This window comes from Podarcis muralis, chromosome 12 (genome assembly GCF_964188315.1).
Source record: "Podarcis muralis chromosome 12, rPodMur119.hap1.1, whole genome shotgun sequence".
Classification (NCBI taxonomy): domain Eukaryota; kingdom Metazoa; phylum Chordata; class Lepidosauria; order Squamata; family Lacertidae; genus Podarcis; species Podarcis muralis.
This window is the reverse complement of record NC_135666.1, coordinates 26,652,577-26,666,430: the sequence shown is the minus strand read 5'-3', so window position 1 is coordinate 26,666,430 and position 13,854 is coordinate 26,652,577. Positions and strand designations below refer to the sequence as shown.

The 13,854-nt window shown below is 46.3% G+C and overlaps 1 protein-coding gene across 1 annotated transcript in view; it reads right to left on the bottom strand.

Annotated features, from left to right (window-relative positions):
* The window catches only part of ZNF804B (zinc finger protein 804B), a 221,930-nt gene extending 214,951 nt beyond the window's left edge, over nt 1–6,979 (bottom strand). Inside the window, exon 1 of the mRNA XM_028750148.2 lies at nt 6,019–6,979. Coding sequence (XP_028605981.2) covers nt 6,019–6,126 — 108 coding nt within the window. The 5' untranslated portion in view covers nt 6,127–6,979. The remainder of the gene's footprint in view (nt 1–6,018) is intronic.
* Nucleotides 6,980–13,854: the final 6,875 nt, after the last annotated feature.

The following is a 13,854-nucleotide window of genomic DNA, read 5'->3' as shown; positions in this document are numbered from 1 at the left end:
AACTGCAGCAGTCTGATTGGTCCTAGAACAATAGGATTCAGAATGCAGCAGTCTGATTGGTCTTAGAACAATGCAGCAGTATGATTGGTTGGCAGGAACCACCCAATCATGCTCCAGATAGAAGTGAATCCGCAACCTGATTGGCTTACAGTAGAATTCCAGAATTAGCCAATCATGTGCAGCCCATTGTGTAAATAATGTATATAAAGCAGACCCCTCAGACATTCATTCATTCCTCCTCACCACTATGAGCTGAATAAAGAGCATGAAATCACTTTGCGACTCTGAGTATATTTCAGTCATGGAATCATAGAGGTGGAAGGGACCCAAAGGTCATCCAGTCCAACCCCCAGCAATTCAGGACTCACAGCTAAAGCATCCCTGGCAGATGCCCCCCCCCCGACCTCTCCCTAAAAGCCCCTTCCCCTGTCTGACTGCTCTCACCACCAGAAAGGCCTTCCTAATGTTTTGTGGGAATCTCATTAAGCCTACAGAGCTATATATGCAAATGGATCTACTTATTCTTTCCCTTGAAGATACATTGATTTGTTTGTTACTGTGGTTTCGATCAATACTTTCCAAAGATCTTTACATTTGTCCATGCATGATCTTTGTCTGAAAGCTCATGGGTTGCAGGAGTTGTCATAGGAGGTTATATTTTTGTCCTTCCAACTGTTATGGAAATTACAGGGGGGGGGGCATCTTTAAAGTTGTTAAATGTTGCAAATATTATGCCTGAATGTACCCTTTCAACTTGACAGCTCAGGGAAGTTACCTAGATAAAATCCTGTAACACAATGTATCAGCCTTAATCATTTTGCAGATGTTAAGGGGGGGGGGCAGAGCCTGCAGCCACCATCCCTTTCCGGTGGGGAGGGGGCAGAGGAAAGACAGGAAGCTTTTCCCTGCAGAGTTAGACCCCTTGGCTGCGTGGCCCTCGGGTCCCTTCAAACTCCTGGGCGTTTTGCTGGTGGGGGGCTGTGTGGGGCCTGGGCGATGTCAGAAGAGGAAGCTTGCAGGCCTGGTTGTCTGTTGGGGGCAGCAGGAAGAGGCGGAGGGCAGGATGTGCAGCCCCTGCCTGGCTTTCCTGTGGGACCAAGGAAGCGGCTGGGGGGGGGGCGGAACTTGGCCGCTGGCCTTTGTTGCGGAGGCGGCAGTGTGGGAACGCCAGTCCCAAGGGCAGCCTCTGGGGTCTGGGTGCCGCTGCCTGTCTCCTGCCATGGACTTGGCGGGGGGGGGGCTGTGCTATTGGGCTGGCAGAGACTTAACGGGGGCTGCCTCTCCCAGCCAAAGCTGACCCACAAAATTGCAACCCAGTTTGTGTGTTTGTGGGGGGGGGGGGGAACCAGCCTGCACAGGGTAAGCCCCGATGGGGCTCCTGGGCTCCTTCTGATGCATGAAAATTGGAGGTTGTCCTTTACAGCTCAGCTCCCCAAGGGGCTCAAAGCCTCCCAAGTCCATTATCAGTCGGAGACGAATGAGTGGAAGCTGGAAGAAAGGGGGAATCTTTATTTTTCTGTTGAAACAGAGCCCTCCTTCCCACTGACATTTGCAAGGAGGGGAGGACCCCAAACAAAGGTGTGCAGCAGCTTTGAAAGACTTTTCCGGCTCAACATCAGGAAGAGCTTTCTGACAATAAGAGCTGTTCAGACGGTCTCTGCTCCCTGGGAGAGGCTAGGTGGCCATCTGTCAGGGATGCTTGAGCTAAGATTCCTGCATTGCAGGGGGCTGGACTAGATGACCTTGGGGTCCCTTCTGTCTCTATGATTCTATGATTAGCATAATACAAGCATCTCAGGAAGAGGCATCTACCAACAGAAATCCAAGAGTGTGGCTTCTCTCCTGTCTGTCAAGGGACCTGCAGATGCTGATTGCCTTACTTGGCCAGTTCCTTAGGACTGGTACATACAGTCATACCTCGGGTTACAGATGCTTCAGCTTAAGCATCTTCAGGTTATGGATGCACTGAAACCCAGAAGTACCGGAATGGGTTACTTCCAGGTTTCGGCACTTGTGCATGAGCAGAAGCGCTAAATCACAACCTGTGTGTGCGCAGACGCAGCAATGTGAGTTGCGAACACTGCAGGTTGCGAACGTGCCTCCCACATGGATCACGTTCACAACCCGAGCGTCCACTGTACCTTGGTTCTCGAACAGAATGCGTTCCGGGAGTCCATTGGACTCCTGGAACCATTTGAAAACCAGAGTGCGGCTTCTGCCAGAGGAGCCCCCTGCAGCCAATCAGAAGCCGCACCGGATGTTCGCCCTCCAAAAATCATTTGAAAACCAGAACACTCACTTCCGGGTTTCGATTGTTCAGAAGCCGATTTGTTTGGGAGCCAAGGTGCTCGGCTTCTCAGGTACAACCGAACCTGAGTCCTTGGGGGCGCCGCCTCCCCGGGCGGGAACGCTGCGGGTGCACGAGGGAGGAGGGCGGCCCCCGGGGGCTGGGAGAGCCAGGCTGCCGTGGCCGAGAGGGCTGCTCTGCCGGGCGCCGCTGACATTGGAACTTAGAAAACTTCCCGGGGCAGGACCCCGGTATGGGCCCCCCCAATATTTTTTATAAGTCGGCGCCCCTGCCCGAGGTACCACTGTACTGGCAGTGCGATCCTCTGCACATCTACCCAGAAGTCCTGTGTGTGGATAGGAATGCAGTCTCACAGCTTACAGCCCTTGCTCTTTGAATGGTCATTACAGGAACTGAGGACTAAACTACAAGTGAGGCTAGGGGAGCTGCATCAGGACCAGTCTATGAGGAGGTTTAATTAAAAAAAAACTCTTTAACCCATACACCAGATCCTGAAAAAATATCCTCCCCCAAGCCACTACAAGCCCTAGGAGTGAAACATCCCCTGGCACCCAATGTTTAGAGCAAGGATAGTCAACATGGAACCCTCCAGATGTTGCTGGACTCCAACTCTCATCAGCCTCAGTCAGCATGACCAATGGTTGGGATTTATAGGAACTTAGTCCCAAACAATATCTAGAAGGCATCTCATGGGCCACTCCTGACTTTGAGCATTATAAAAACAGAAACTGAGGAAGTCTTTTCTCCGGGTAAGTTCCCCAAGTTCAATCGGTCAATTTTGAGGATTACAGAAGGACAACTCAACTAAGCCAAAGTAAGCATAACAGAAATAATAGCATATTGTTTTCCTGTTTTCCCCTGCCTCCATTCCTCCCCCCTTCATTTGTTCTCTCCCTTTTCTCTATTTATAGATCATAAGCCCTTGGAGAAGGGACCTGTCAAAGCTGCTCATTGTAAAGCACTCTGTACATAGATGGTGCTACAGTTTTATGGTATTTGGTTTAAGTGTGGTTATTTGTTCTCCATTATCAGTGGAAGTGGTCTACAAACACAAACAAATAAATGAATGCAGTGTACCTTACTAATCTGGCTGCACTACGGGTTACACATTGTGTACATTGTGTGTACATATTTCAGCTGCTATACTGGAGTAAAGAACAAACTAGAACCTTCTCACGAAATGCAAGTGTGCAACTGTGTGCTTATGAATATGTTTTCTTCAATGTTCGAGAAGAAATATGTGGAGGTACAAAACCCATATTTAGGGAAGTGCCTTTTATTAGGCCAACCCAACTGCCCTAATTTTGGATTTTTTAAAACGATGGGACACCACAACAACTTTTACTTTTTCATGTGAAGTTACAGTGCCCAGAGTCCTACAAGAAGAATAACAGTTTTCAGAGGAGAAGAGATAGCAAAACGAACTTCTAAAGTTCAAATACTTCTTAGAAGAGAATGCTGTGGAGGTCAGAACTAGATACATATGGTAAAGGGTCACTAGCCCATTGTGTTCATTTTCACCAGTTATTGGCACTAAAACGACAGCTCACTGGTGCTTAACACCACAGCGGTCATTTGTCTGTGTAGCTGCCATAGCTTGGCAATTAGTTAATTTTAAAAAACCCTTTGCATCATGCTCCTTGCTCAAAATTAACCCACATCTTACAGTATTCATTCCTTGGTGCAAATTCTTTTACATTCCATCAGTTCCAACATATTCCAATAACCTTCTCCTTATAATTCCAACTGTTTCCCATCAAATCTCCTCTGCAGTTTACAAAGCTGTCTTTGCAGTTGTTTCATAGCTTTCAGCATAGCTTTCGCTCACTTTTTCCACAATCTTCCCATTCAGGGAAGAACAGCCCTGCTGGATCAAGCCATTGGCCCATCTAGTCCACTATCCTGTTTTCACAGTGGCCAACCAGTTGGCTGTGGGAAGACAGCAACCAGGAAGTGAGCGCAACGATTCCTCTCCACTCCTGCAGTTTCCAGCAACTGGCATTTGGAAGCATCCTGCTTCCAACCAGAGCACTGTACCTTCCTTACACTTTAGCACTTTCATTTCTTTACAGTCTCTCATTTATAGCTGCACCCACTTTAGCTTTGCCACCTGTTCAATTATATCCAATTCCATGGAACTTTCTTTTCAGCACCACATGCACTCCCTATTGGAGAACACTTCTCCAATAGCTTCACAATGGTGGGTTGCATCTCAGGGATGGGCATTTGCAACCCTAGACAGCTCCCACCTATCTACTATAATAGTGCAAGGATTGTACTTGTGAAATGTCATCTAACTATCATGTCACTGTTGAAAACTTTAAAGATATGCCGTGCTTCTGTCATCCTGCAATGAGCACTATCGTTCAACCTCTAGATTTTATTATTCTGTAGTAAAACCCCAGTTATTAAGAGGGGGTCTTTTCAGAGATTCCATTTATTGGCATTCTAATTCTGCTTTCTAGACTGTCGTTCTGCAACAGAATATTTCCCTGATCTTTTTTATACAGTACCAGAGTTTATATCCTATTCTGGGCATTAAGACACAAGCTTATACACATTCACTGGGGACTAAGTCCCAGTGAACCTAAGAGGCCTTTGGAGTAAACCTGCATAGGATTGGACTGTAAATTACCTCAGCACAACTGGCATCTTACTCATGCTCTAAGGCACTTCTCTTCAATCTACCCCTTCGGCATCTTGCCGCCAATCTAAGGTGCAACGTCACCATATTCATATTGCATATTCTAACTTCTTTTTTTTAAAAAAGTAAATGAACTCCCTTGTTGTTAAGAAAAGTAGACCTTGCTTAGACTGTCAAGGAGGCAGACGCAAGAGAAAGGAGGAGGAAAAAGTTAGGAAAGCAGAACAGAGACGTAAAACACATTTCAAAGTTTTCCTGTAATGCATGCTGGGATTAAAGTCAAGCCCTGGTTGCGAAAAAGGTCGCCTGAGGTTTCCTCCTCTTGTTTTTTCTGCCTGTGTCAATTTTCTTTTGTACATTATTTTGTGAGCCTTAAAAAGCAGCTGAAAATACTTTAAAATAAATAAGAAGACTTTACAACAAAAAAACCCCTCTTCCTTTAAGCATTCTATTAATTCCACTAAGCACCACTATCACTCTCTCTGGCCCACATACTGCTTGTTTCCTTTCCTTTGCCTCTCTTACATGGCCTTAAGGTCAACTCTTGTCATTTTCAGTGGTCACTCCCAGCCGCCCCCATGGCTTTCTTCTGGCGTCTAACTTTCCGCTACTCCTGTTACCCCCAGGGACCCACAAGGCTTCGAGTTCTTCTCCACCAACTTTCGGCGGCCACATATCAAAGTCGCTCTAACTTTTTTCTGCCAGCACCGTGTCCTTCTGTGGCTCACCGGAACCACAGCGCCAAATACCCTTTTTTCTAAGTAATCCGATCTATATTCCTCACCAAGACAACCGATACGCTCCTAAACCCCCGAGTCTTAAGCCTGTTTCGCAGGTGGATTCGGAAGGAGAAAACTTTGCAGAAACATTCAAGAAGCTTTTTTTTTTTTAAAGTCAACAAGATGTAACCAAATGGACCCAAGGCAGCAAAAGTGCCCGCGTCTTCTCTCCCCCCCCCCACCCCGACGTAGATGACCCCAGACGCTCCTACGAGAAACGTGCGCCCCTATCTAGATCTATGCCGCCTGCTCTAGGTAGACCGATGACGGAGTAAGGTGCCAGTTACCGGAGAGGCCGAGCCGTTTTTGCAGAGCGGTCCCCTGAAGATCCCTTTAATGCCCCGGTAGTGCCCGTTGCTGAGATGCCTGGAGCTGATGACCAGGTAGCACGCCATGCGGGTCCGGGCGGGGTTGAGAACGGGGCAGTGGGTCAGCCCGCCAGCGGACGCCGGATCTGGAGGGGGGCGCGTGGCGGAAGCGGACGGGATCCTCTGCAGCAGCAGCAGCGAGAGCCGCCCAGCGCCGCCGCTCCTCCTGCCCTCGGCGGGAGCAGAGCCCCTCAAGGCGCAGCAGCCGCTACCCGCCCGCCCCCGGTCTCTCGCTCATCCAGCGCCCGGGTTCTCGCTGCCGACAGCAGGCTGTGTCGAAGGAAGCAGCGGCGGCGGCAACAGCAGGAGCAGCAGCCCGAGCGCACTGTAGGGAGCCGGGGAGCCAGTCCACATGCTGCTCCTCTGGGTAGCTCCGCCAAAGAAGAGACGGGGAAAAGATGGAAAGAGCGAGCGCGCAACTTGGCGGGAGGATGGGAGGCGCCGCCGCCGCCGCGCTCCCTCCCCACCCACCACCCCCTTTCTGGACTCGCTCCTCCGCGCTCGCTCTCTTCAGAGCAGGTTCCTATGGAGGCACGAACAGCCAGAGGGGAGGCTCTCGGAAGCAGCAGCAGCAGCAGCGGCTCCCCATCGCTTTTCCTGGCGCCGCGGCGAGGGCTGGAGAGATGAGTCCCCGCCGGCACCACAAAGTCCCTCGCGCGCCGCTCGCTGCAGGCTGTGCCAAAGCCAGCCAGGGACTCCCGCCGCCTCACCTTTTAGCGCGCGCGAGCTGGCGTGGGAGAGAGCCGCGGGGGGGGGGGCAGGGAGGAGGGGACGGAGGGCGCGCGCCAAGCAGCGCTTGATCCCCCTCTGCCCCAATAATGGCCGCCCAGTGGGAATTTGGAAAGGGGCAGCAGGTGGAGGTCGACGGTCCCGCGTTTTTCCTCCTTCTCCTCCTCCCTCCCTCCCTCTCGAGAAAGCAGTCAGGCATTCGCCTCAGTGGATAAGGCGGGAATCGCTCAGCCGTGAAGGGAACCCCTGGCAGCTCGCCCCCCCCCCCAAAAAAATAAACACGCCTTGGGCAGCTCAGGGTCTAGGAAGGAGAGTCACATCCTGCGCCGCTCCACGTCCTCAAGCCTCTTCTTGCCGTCCCTAAATTCAATGAGGCGGTGTTGTTTTCCTTGGAGGCTGGGGGGCTTTGAAACGCTCCATATCCACCTCAAAAAGACGGAGCAGCCGTCCTAAGCGGAACGAGATGGAATCCCGCATCTCCCCCAAGACACGCGCGCCACCCCGCCGGCGGCCCCGCCGCCTGGCAATCGCTCCGCTTCTCGTTCCTCTCGCTCCGTTTTCCTCTCACGGGGCCGCCCTCATCATCCCGCGAAAGGCGCCGCCAAGAACTCCCCTTGAATTAGCTTCCCTGCCTCGTCAAGGAGCTTTGCCTCCCGCGTTTCCCTTCAGCTCCGGGCTGAAGGCGCGAAATGCCGGCGCCAGAATAAGGCCCGAGATCCGAAAGGATTAGTGGCAGAAAGAGGCGGGAACGGAAAGGATGGCAAATGCTGGCTGGAACTTCCAACTCTTGCTTCGCGCTATAAAACCTCGCTTCGCTTCGTTTAAAAATAAGTTAACAAGCGCATCACAGGGTGTGTGGTTTTTTTTGGGGGGGGGGGGCAGAGAGGGAACTCAACTCTTATGACAGCCCTCTTCCTCCAGCTAAAACCTGTGGGACACTTGTATTATCACATGCCCTCTCCACATTTTTCCTCACAACAACCCTGTGAGGTAGGTTAGGCCGAGTGGTAGGGACTGACTCCAGGTTAGCCAGGGAGCATCATGGCTGATTTCAGGAGGGCCAAAGTGGCCCCGTGACAGTGGGTCCCTGGGGCTGCGGGAGTCATGTGGTGGCACCAAAATTTGTGGGGAATTTTTTGGGTGCTCCAGAGAGCTGGCAGCTATGGGTGATTTGAACCTGAAGCTCCCTGAAGTCTGACTCATTATTACACCTGGCTGGTTTTCAAATGCAGGTTGTAACCTATAAACAGCATAAAGAGCCCTGCTGGACCAGACCAAAGGCCTATCTGATCCAACATCCTGTTTACCTCCTCAGAGGCCACCCAGGTGCTGCGTGGCCCACAACCAGAACTTGAGTACAGTAGCCCCTCACTGTCATTCCCCGGCAATGGGCATTCAGAGGCATCCTTGGGATCGGGCTTTTTGAGGGAGCACTTCCTACCACATGGGCCTGCCCAAACACTTCCTTCTTCATCAGTGATTCTCCTCTGGACCGCCATCTGAAGTTAGGCAGATGGAAATAGGCAGAACATTTTCTTGAGCATGGTGTCCCGCATATGGAATGCCCTCCCCAGAGAAGTTTACCTGGTGCTATTTTTGATGTGTTTTGGGCAATAGGCAAATACTCCCACTTTTGGCCAGGTATGCCAGTACATTTTATAGTTTGGTTGTTGGGGTTTTGAATTTTTATTTTATGGCTTCTGGATTTTACTGTTGTTAGTGAAATCAGCATCTGCAATGTTGCATTATTCTTTTATTCTTCTGTTTTCATGACTCAAAATTGTACACCGTCTCAGGACTTTTATACTAGGGGATGGTTTATAAATTCACCACCTGTTGCTGAAGTTAAACAGGCCCTGACATTGTACACATTCTTTCATATGCTAACCCCCCCCCCCCTTTTTTAACAGACTTTCTCAGAAGGGAAAGTTGACTCAGACTACAGGCAGTACCTCATTTCTCTTTTGAGAACTGCTTTATTGCTTTTTAACCTGTGGTTATTTTTATTGTTGTGTACACCACTATGAAAGTTTGTAATGTTTAACAGCCCATAAACATTCAAAATAAACAAATAACCATGCAATCCTGCACATGTCTATTCTGAAACAAGTTCCATTTAATTCAATGGGGCTTATTCCCAGTTAAGTAGGCATAGGATTGCAGCCTAAATAAACTGAACACATTACCCTCATCCCCGAGTAGGTCAGATGTTGGGGGAAAATCTCTACAGAGCTGCTTCTACTCAGAATACAGTTAAATGGAGTAATAGTCTAGCTGCATATGTTCATATGGAAAACCTTCCAGATTAGTACATACTGACATTTCTAGACAGACCTGAGCCCAATTTTTATTTCTAGAAGTATTTTTGTTTCTGTTCCGCAATCTTTACTAACCACAAGCCCAAGACCAACCAAATAGAAAGAGCTGAGGAGTAATTCATCTCCCAACAGCATGCAAAACATTTCCCACCAATATTTTCTTCCACATGAGCATGAACCCACAGTAGAAATAAAGCAGAATCTCTAATAATGAAAGGGAAACTAAAAAAATTAGAGGATTTCAGGGATAATCAAGTTCTCAAATAAAATAAAATATCAATTTTTTACTTGTAATGATCATCACATCCACTACCGCCCCCCCCCCACACCTAATTTCTGGAAGGTAGGTAGGTGCCTGCATATAAGGAGCAATTTACAAGCTAAATAACTGACACAGTTTTGCAAGCATGAAATGCTTCCAACATTAAAGCAGTTGAAAACAGGTTGCTATTTTTCTCCTCTGCAGGGTATACACACCATCAATCTCATTTAGCTTGATATGCAAACTCAGCTTCCTTTCTTCAATACACAAGCAATGTCTCTGCAGCCCTAGTGTAAATACTGCATATATTCAGCTAATTTGGTTAAAGCCCCCACACAGTCTCAGCAATTAACTGGAGGCAACCCATTCTCCCAGATGTGTCTATATAATTATGAAACTACCACCATAAACAAAAATTGCACAGGAACACATCCTTTAACAATCAGAATTAAGCTAAAGTGTGGTTGTACTGTTAGGCCCCCATAACTCCAAACTCCAAACAATTCAAAGTGTTGGTGCTGACTTTTAAAGCCCCAAATGGCCTCGGCCCAGTATACCTGAAGGAGTGTCTCCACTCCCATTGTTCTGCCCGGACACTGAGGGCCAGCTCCAGGGGCCTTCTGGCGGTTCCCTCACTGCGACATGTGAGGTTACAGGGAACCAGGCAGAGGGCCTTCTTGGTGGTGGTGCTCACCCTGTGGAACGCCTTCCCATCAGATGTCAAGGAAATAAACAACTATCTGACTTTTAGAAGACATCTGAAGGCAGCCCTGTTTAGGGAAGCTTTTAATGTTTGATGTTTTATCGTGTTTTTAATATTCTGTTGGGAGCTGCCCAGAGTGGCTGGGGAAACCCAGCCGGATGGGCGGGGTATAAATAAATTATTATTATTATTATTATTATTATTATTATTATTATTATTATTATTACTACTACTACTACTACTACTGCTACTACTACTACTACTACTCCAAAGTATTTTTTAAAAAAGATCATGCTATTTATGCCCTTTGGCTTTAATTTGAGACACACATATCATTCCGGTCATAATCTGTGCCAAAAGTAGCTCACTTACCTCCTGCCTAGAAATATAATTATGGTGAAACTTTTAAGATCAAAGAAGATGAAATGCTTTGTGGAATTATACATGTTACCAGTACCATACATGTAACCAGCCTACTTTTTCCACTGACCTGAATGCTTGAGATGCAAAACTTAAAAGCCCATCCACACCTGCATACTTGCCATTCATAGGTACTCATTCTCTCATAATTATGGTGGTAGGGTTTTAAACATTTTGAAAAATACATACTGTGCATACATCCACCAAGAACTTTGATGCTGCATGTCCTAAGGTATTCATGGGAAACCTTGATGTAGGATTGATATGTAGCTGAGAGAATACAAGATCAGAAGCAAACTTCTCTGTTTACTTAAAGATAGCAATCTTTAAAGATATCAAAAGTGCTATGATTGAATTGGTGTATTTGTTCAAAACCAGACTGCAATTTATTTTTTAAAAGGAAAAGGTTCGGACTATTAAGACCCTTAATTATTACCTTTTCATTTTCCTCTTAATGTAAAGTGGGCATGGTTGATTACCTTTTCAAACTAACACTGGAACAATACTAATAATTCATGCTAAGCATGCCTTGTTCAGTTTTCAGTTTGGGCTCATGTGCAAAAGAGAGAGAGAGAGAATACTGGATATTGTAAGCTATTTTAGCAAGGAGCAGAGTTGATTAAGGCAAGAATGGAAGATACAGATGGGAAGCCAATTCTGCATAGGGAACTCTGCTCCTGGCCTCAGAAAAGCCTCCTCTGGCAATGACCTCATGGGTTATTTATACTGGGGTGATGTGCATTGATACAAATTGAACCTGTGTGATATGAACTGCACACACATGCCCCTTATCAGTAGACATTGGAAGTTCAGGTGGAGTATATTAGAACTGTTTTGACTAATCAGGAATAGTGCTAGTAGGAGGTTGCCTATCTTGTTTTGAAGGAACTGTCTTTTAAACTGTCGTTTCCCCTCTTCATCTTGTGAAGAACTGCAGCAACTATGCAATGTTGATATAACTTGATTTATTAAACCTTTAACTGGCAATAGGCCCAATCCATCAAAAACTTCTTTACAAGGACCACTAACCTGATTAGAGCTGCACAAGGACTTTTTGTTGTGGGAAGTGATCCATACATTTTAAAAAAATCTAAACTTAAATCTATGGATAATAGATAACGCTTTTGTTGAGCAAAGTCTCTTTATACAACATATTTTACTGTACAGTGGCCTAATGGTTTCACAGAATGGCAGTATGGAGAGAGGGAGAGAAAGAAAGAAAAGAAAGAAAGAAAGAAAGAAAGAAAGAAAGAAAGAAAGAAAGAAAGAAAGAAAGGAAAGAAAGAAAGAAAGAAAGAAAGAAAGAAAGAAAGAAAGAAAGAAAGAAAGAAAGAAAGAAAATATACTGCCACTACTTGGTCTTATTTTTTTATCTCTGTAGGGATCAACTGAAATTTGAACACTAAGATAAATTAGGCCATTTTATAACCCAGTAATCTTCAGGGAGCAAGATAATATTGCAAGCAGCTTGATCATATACAGATGCTGGGGCACAAGCAGGATTACTTTTGTGTTGCAGTGGCTACAGTGGCGTTTGCATGCAAAGCAGCCGGGGTAAAGCCAGTTTACTAGGCTGATGTTAGTGCTCCAGAATAAGCTCCTTAGGATGGTAAGGACCATGGATAGCTCCTTCTCCCTTTTCTACCCTCCCTTTTCTTCCAAGCTTCTTGTAGTTCTCTAAAACCTTTAAGCATCTTCCCCAAAGCGGGGGGCAAACCATAATATTAGACTTTAACTACTATTTAGAATGTATTTGGGAGATGCCGTTATCAAAAAGGAGAAGGTGCTAGCTAGATGGACAAGCACAGAATAATTGTGACAGTATGTTAAGACAGTATGTTGATACTGTGGTCCTCCTGTACCTTTTTGTTTATCAAAGGCAACCTGTGATTATAATACCCGCAAAGCTCTCTAGCTATCAGTATCGTTGCAGGGAGCATTTCTTACACCGCCACACATTCTTATCTAGTACATTTACTTTGAACCAAGGCAGTGAAAGGTTAGGCATTAGAACAAGGGCTGGAGCAGAATAATCACTGCAAAAGACTCACTTGCTCAACTGTCCATTCAGTTTTAAAAAGGTTTTTATTACTGTTATGAATAGTACTTAGCATTTGTTATCATGAATTTACTCCATAAGCTAATTAATCCTCACAGTCTCTTGACGTGAATGTTATTATCTCCATTTTACAAACCAAATGCTAAATCCTTATTCAGCTAAAATGTGTGCTGTAATATTAATGTCTGACTCCGTAACAAAAGATGGGAAAGCAGCAGAAGAGATGCTGAAAAGTGACCTAATTTTTTAAGGGAAAATCATCTCCTCATTTCCACTTAAGCTCATGGTATCCAACAGAGAAACCACATGGTCACATGGTAGACTTTCCCCCAGCAACCCAGCCACCTTCACTGCTTTTATATAGAGGGTCACGAGACTTTGAGTACCTTTTATTTTCATTTCTTTTTAATTATTATTTAGAAAATACATGAGCCATCATTCAGTGTAAGGTCCCAGTTAAAAAAGGGAGGGGCACAATAAAGGTTTGCATTGTCCTTTCACCTTTCCAACAGTTATGGACCGTTTCTGCACATTTTGGTTACGGGGCTATATCTCCTGGCATTTCTGTAGCATCCAAGGGTACTGAAAATGTCAGAGAAAGAAGTGCTACACCCCTGGCAATTCCCATCATGTTTTTATTTACTCTACAGTTTCCATGCCCAATTAACATTTATTAACTTAACAGAATTCATTACTACAGATTACCACAGATGGTGATGGCTACTAGCTTAGACAGCTTTTAGATAATGGGTGGAGGAAATGGGAAAGAGCAGGTCTATCAATGTCCTTTTGGCACTCATTCAGCACTTCTTTTTTCAGGGGGTACTCAAAGGTATGCAGTACTGGGACCTCTTTTTTGTTGTTAAAAAGTGTGGCACTAGTTTCTTCTTCTTCTTCTCCTTCTTCTTTGGCGATCACTCGTAGCTGAGTAAGATTGTCTTCCATAAACACAGTTTTAACAATGAGTCCGTAAATGACTGTGGAGGCCAGTTCTGGAACCACGTCGTTCCACAGTGGGGACACTGTTTTCTGGGTGGGAGCTGATCACAGTGTGGATTTGCCAAGCATGCCTTCCTCCTAGCATGTTTCTCCCTTGCGTCCTGAGTTCGAGAGTCTTCAAAGTGCATGACACCTTTGGTAAAGGCTGTTCTCCAACTGGAGTGCTCACAGGCCAGTGTTTCCCAGTTGTCAGTGTTTATACTACATTTTTTTTTTTTTTTTAGATTTGCCTTGAGACAGTCTTTAAACCTCTTTTGTTGACCAC